This window comes from Apaloderma vittatum, unplaced genomic scaffold (genome assembly GCF_000703405.1).
Source record: "Apaloderma vittatum isolate BGI_N311 unplaced genomic scaffold, ASM70340v1 scaffold36711, whole genome shotgun sequence".
Taxonomy (NCBI): Eukaryota; Metazoa; Chordata; class Aves; order Trogoniformes; family Trogonidae; genus Apaloderma; species Apaloderma vittatum.
In genome coordinates this window covers 1-5757 of record NW_009698005.1, presented here as the reverse complement: position 1 = coordinate 5757, position 5757 = coordinate 1, and the positions used below count along the sequence as shown (strand labels likewise).

Below are 5757 nucleotides of genomic sequence, written 5' to 3'. Positions count from 1 at the left end.
ACTCGACGCCCTTGGTGGTCAAAGTGAGCCCGGGCGTCAAAGATGTTCGACCCTTCATCGTGTGCTGCGTGCTGAAGGGAGTCAACTTAAAGCCGGGAAATGCTTTGAAGAGGTTCCTGTCAGCGCAGGTAACTGCTGCAGCCTCGTGTTTCTCCTTTGCAACAGGAGTGTCACTGGCAGGCTCACACAAGGGCTGTTCTAGACTCCTTTTGGTAGCTCAGCTTCTGAAAATTTGGGTGAGCTCTTCACCTGGCAGGTGGTGAGGGCCCGGCGGGATGCGACGTGGTGCCTGGCCAGTCTGTGGTAAGCAAAGCTGCTTTTCCTGAAGAGCCTAACAGGAGCTCTGATATTGCCATGAGAGGGCGATGACCGCACACCCCTTTGCGCTGCCCCGTAAGAACAGCTCGTTAGGGCTGTGGAACCTGCTGAAAACTGGTAATAAGCCTGCATCCACGTTAGAAGGACGCTGGTGTGGCTCCAGGTTCCCTAATCCGTGGTAAAACTGTCTTGTGTGCCTTAGCCTTCCTGCCGAGGTGCCGTAAGCACAGGCTTTCACGTGGCAGCTCGCCTGCCCGTTAGGTGGCAGGTGTTAGCTTCTTTCCCATCGTGAGACTCGCGTATTTGTGATTTGTTCTGTGATTTGTAGGTGGTCGTCTTGCAGTCGAGAAGCACATCACGTGCTGTGCTTCACTGTCTTTGCGTTGGGGTCGTACAATAAAATTATTTCGCAGTGACGAAAAGGGTTCTGTTTGATGCGCAGGGGTTACTCAGCTAGTTGAGGATGCTGCAGACTTTAAACGGGGAAGAAGTTGAACCCAAGGAGGAATAATTCAAGTTGATTTTGATCTATGTTGATGGCGTTCTTTTTATCTTAGACTAAACTTCACGAAGACATCTGTGAAAAGCGGACAGCAGCCACTATTGCCACCCACGACCTGCAGCTGATCAAGGGTCCTCTGATGTACGATGTTCAGCCTCCTGACCAACTGAAGGTAGGGCCAGCGCCATCGGTGCCCCTCCCCACCGTTTGTTTCCCTTTTGTCTTGTAAGCTCTTAGATCGTCCTTGTAACTTCAGCCCAGAATATAAAATTCTATTTCAAATTGGAGAGTGATGGCATACCCAAGTTTGGGTTTAATTAGTGACTTGCTTACAGGGGAGTTTTAATAACCCCTGTCTTTGAGTCACTCTTAAATTCAAATGTTTGTTTCCCTTTATGGTGTAGGTAACGCCCCTGGGTCGAAAGGAGATCAAGGCAAAGGATCTCCTCCGTCAGCTGCAGCTAGAAGCTGAGGAGCAGAGGAAACAGAAGAAGCGTCAGAATGTTTCTGGATTGCACAAGTCAGTATTCTGATCTTCTGTGCTTTTCTTCACATTAATTTTGATAACTCGTATGGAAAAACCAGCACGGAGGAAAATGCGCTGGAATGTATTAGGAGGCATGTTCTGGAATGGTGATGGGGCTCACCAGCCCAGCAAGAGCTCTTAGGAGCCAAGATGCAAAACACGGAGCTGAATTTATGCGTAAAAAGTAACCTGGGGTGCAGTGGGGATGATGAGTGCCTTCTGTTATTTCCAGCTCTGTCAAGAGCAAATTCTTGTCTCTGCTCAGCTGTATCGCCGTGACGCACTTTTGCTGAATCTTAGTTTCTTCTGGTTTTGCTGCGAGATGGATGAGGAATGTGCTAATTTGTTTTTGTCGCTATTTTCTGCCACTGTGTCCAGCTGTTGTTTCCGTTCCTCACTTTTTGCTTCTTTGTTTTTCTCGGCAGGTATCTCCAGTTACTGGATGGCAAAGATAACTACCCGTGTCTTGTGGATGCTGAAGGCGTTGTGATTTCTTTCCCACCAATAACCAACAGTGAGAAAACAAAGGTAATCTCTGTTTCAGAAAATATATGTGGATCAGAATTAATCAGAGTTTCTTTGTACTGGAGAGGTTTCACTCCAGATTCAAAGATAATGCACTGTTCTGTGAAACTTTGTGACGAAGTTCCAACTGTAAATCTTCAAAGCCTGGGCCTTCTCTGCTACACTGTCAGGTTGAGGTGCATCTTGGCGTTACATTTTTGCCTTGGTAAATCTGTCAGGCTCTGGCAGGCTGCTCCAAAGGCACCGCGTTGCCTTTGCAGAGATGGGCCCTCTGTTGAAGGGCGAGAACACGGGTTTTGACTCAGAAAGAACAGCCGTACTTTGCCTCCAGTGGAACTGAATGAAAGCCTTTCATTCAGGTTGTGTGTTGAAACGTTGCCAAGTGACTGGGGGAAAGTGTGCTCAGATTCCTCACTTGCTTTACCTGCAAAACTCTTACAGATCAGAAAAGACACCCGTGATCTGTTTCTGGAAGTGACAAGCGATACCAGTTTACAGATATGCAAAGATGTCATGGACACGCTAATTCTGGTAAGTAGTGCAGGAAAGCAGTCCTGTCTCTTCTTGGTGTGCTTAACAAAATGATGAACGGCTGGCATGTATTGAGAAGATCACAGAAATTGATTTTTACTTTAGAAGTACTATTATTCTCTCTCCTTCATTTACTCTTCCATTCTTGCTGTGTCGCACAAGGCTGTTATGTTCCCGGATCCTGACTAACTGGTAAACCTCACACCTCACCAGGGTCAGTTTGAAATGTGTGGTTTGACTTTGAGCACCTTCCCCTTATTAGCGATCTTATGGCGTCAGCAATAACATCAAAAAGCCTTTTCAGTTTCCTGAAAGATTCTGACCCGCTGCAGAATGTTTTCGTGCAGATATTCCTCCAGAGGCTGGCAAGGTCCACGCCTTGGAAGCGACTTGGAGTTGCTGTGAGGCCCTAGCTGCAGAATTTTGTTTCCTGTGCTTTGCTTTTAACAGAAAATTGCAGAACTGAACAGATTTACTTTGGAAAATGAGGAAGACTCAGGCTCGGATAATGAATCTGATGCTCTTCGTGGACCAGCGAATTTGCACCCTGGCCAAAATGTACAGCCCATGAATTCTCCATTGGTAGTGGAGCAGGTTCGAGTGGTGGACACAGATGGAAACTTGAAAGTACTTTATCCTTCAAAAACTGACCTAACCACAGTTTCCTCTCTTCTGACTGTAATACGTTAGCAGCTATCAAAGCGGAGAAAACGAGTCAGTTTGCTGGTTTGTTTTATTTTTTTTATTTTCCATACTCAACAACGGAACTTGTACGCAGTGAGGTGGTTTGGTTTTGTGAAAGCAAAGGTGCAGCACGTCCCGCCTGGCTGTGTAAAAACTAAAGTTTGATCAGGGCACTGCAAGGGGTGTTAACGTTCCTTCAGCCTTAACAGTTCTGACCAGGTAGAGATAGAACATCTTCAAAGGCGAACGCAGAGGAGGTATTGGAAGTCAGAAAGCGGTAGCTTGTAGAGGAAGTCTTGGTGACATCTTGGTGTTTATAAAATAAGCGCAGTCCTGTTGTCTGCAAGATCGCTCCTTCTTCCTGGCGTGTTTCAACTGGATTATTATTTTGGCAGCTAAACTGAGAAATCCAGTAGCGAGTGCGTTGAAACGAAGTCCTGTGCTGTACTACCCGTGCTGCAGGCAGGACACAAAACTACTTTGCTGACATCTCATTCCTGCATCATTTTGTATCTGGAGTAATTGTGAAAGTTTAGTTGCTGTAAGAACTCGAGGAAGGAGCTTTAAAGCGATGGTTTCTGTGTTCAGGCATTAACGCAGCTTCTGTTCTTAAGTCAAGTCTGTTGAAGTGACTGTGGGCATTTGTGTGTCCCAGCGCATTCCAGAGCCGTCATCTGTCCTTGTGGAAGCACCGGTTGTCGTGAACTCGTCGTGTCCCCGCTGAGTTCATCAAGCGCTGAGTTTGTGCTCGCGCAGTTCCGAGGGCTGGCACTGCCTCGTGCTGACACTACGAGAGCTCCCGTCTCCCCAGCACATGAGCACTCACACCCAGAGTGACTCTTCTGGAGCTTTCTGTCACACTCCCCTGTGAAGAGCGTTGGGGACATCCACCCCAGTACAGGTAGTTTGGGTGGTTCTGACTTTGGGGGTCTGTGGGTGACTTTTGCCTGTGTGAATGCAAACCTCTCCAAAAGCTCGGGTGACCGACAGACTGACTTCTTCCTGTTACACGTTTTGCAGCCCTCTAACTGACCTTCTCGATACTGTGTCAAATACATCCCTGTGTCGGGTCTTGCACATTGAATGGAAAAAATAAAATGGTTCTTGCAGTCACACGTCACTCACTTCTTTTGGCATTGGTGAATTTTCCAGCTGTGGAACTACACAAATTCACCAAAGCAGCTGTTGTATGTGCTGCAAAAATGGTACCTTAACTCCTTCAAGCTGCTTGTAACCAAGCAGCCCTTAGTAGTGCTTTGAGCTGCTGCCCTGTGAAGTGGAATGTTTCTACAGACCAAACATTTACAGTGAATTGTCCTCTGAATCGGATGAAACGGTCAAATTAGTTACTCCCACAGACCTTGATTTCAGTAAAACGAGTTTAATGTGTTAGTAAGTCGCCACGGAGGAACAGCGGAACAGGAGCCTGAAGTTGGTGATGTGTTGGGGCTGCTTTTCAGCTGTTGAGATGCTTCATGGTAGAACTTTTTCTGCTTCCCCTAGTACTGGCAGGCAGTGGCAGAGGCGTGTCGATGTTGTGGAATGCCGGGACCTTGCCACTCTGTTTCTGTTTCAGCAGCTGATAGAACTCCATCCGTTCGTTAATTATTTTCTGAAAACAAGGGAGGTGTAAAGAGGCAGGAAAGCGTTAGGTGGAGAGCAGCACTGCACGCCGGCCTCTTTCCTCGTCAGTCCCTTGCCGGCTGCTAGGAACAGAGTTGGGAAAACCACGTACCTGCATCGCCTCCAGCACCTCCTCGTCCGTGAGCTCTGCCTGGGGAGGCTTGCTGCCTGACGCGCTGAACGTAGCCTGGATTATTTTGCTTCGGTATCTTTCAAACTTTCGATAAAAGAGGAAAGTAGGTGCATTTAGCTGGCATTGGCATGAATTTGCAAAAATCACTCTGTCAGTCTTAGACAAAGTGAATGATGAGATGGAAAGTCTTATATGAAATTACGAGCAGTTGGACTGCAAGTACTGTGGTAATGATTGTTTCTGGATGGACAGAGTGCCCTTACCCTGCTGGTGACACATTCCAGTGCCACTCTGGTTTGCAGCTCCCTGTGCTCCAGGCTCTCAGCGCGGCGCTGGGTCTCCTCGTGGGCCCGCTGCTGCTCACGGGCATCACGTCGGCCGGCCAGAACCTCTGCCCGGAGCTGGCTGACCGTCCCCTCTAACTCGCTGATCAGCTCCTTCTGCTCAGCCAGTTTGGATTCTTGTTCTGTAACAACCTGAGGAGATCCAGCTGTTACCGTGAGGAAGAAAGCGACCAGGCTTGGCTGTGCCTCCCCCGCATATGATCCAAACGCTTCCAGTATTGGAAGATGCTGGGCGGAGTCTACAGACTAACAGCCTTGCCAGTACCGGTAACTTATTGCTCCTCTTTTTCTCTAAAACTGCTGCAGTGGTTTTTTTTCTGTGGCACACTCCCCAGAGCCTAAAGTGAGCACGACTAAGCAGCTGGTGCAAGAGTTGTCTGTACTGGCCTCGCACGGCGTTCACCTGTCGCAGACTGCAGTTCTCCCTCTCTAGTGCCGCCAGCATTTCTTCGTGTTTCCATTCCTCTCTCAGACTGCAAAACTAAAAAGAGAGTATTTTAAACTTCAGTTTTTCCAGCTCGCGGGTGCTGTCCGTGAGAGAGGGAGCTGTTGCCGAGGCCCCAGTTCCCCG

The 5757-nt window shown here is 48.2% G+C and overlaps 1 protein-coding gene across 1 annotated transcript; it reads left to right on the top strand.

Moving 5' to 3' along the window:
- Nucleotides 1–3: 3 nt before the first annotated feature.
- On the top strand, nucleotides 4–3092 carry LRRC47 (leucine rich repeat containing 47; the record flags this gene model as incomplete). The annotated part of the gene is made up of 6 exons (XM_009877847.1): nucleotides 4–128; nucleotides 876–992; nucleotides 1225–1340; nucleotides 1772–1874; nucleotides 2313–2402; nucleotides 2853–3092. Coding segments are annotated over 6 exons (791 nt in total), but the record flags the coding sequence as incomplete, so codon positions are not given.
- Between the last annotated feature and the right edge of the window lie 2665 nt (nucleotides 3093–5757).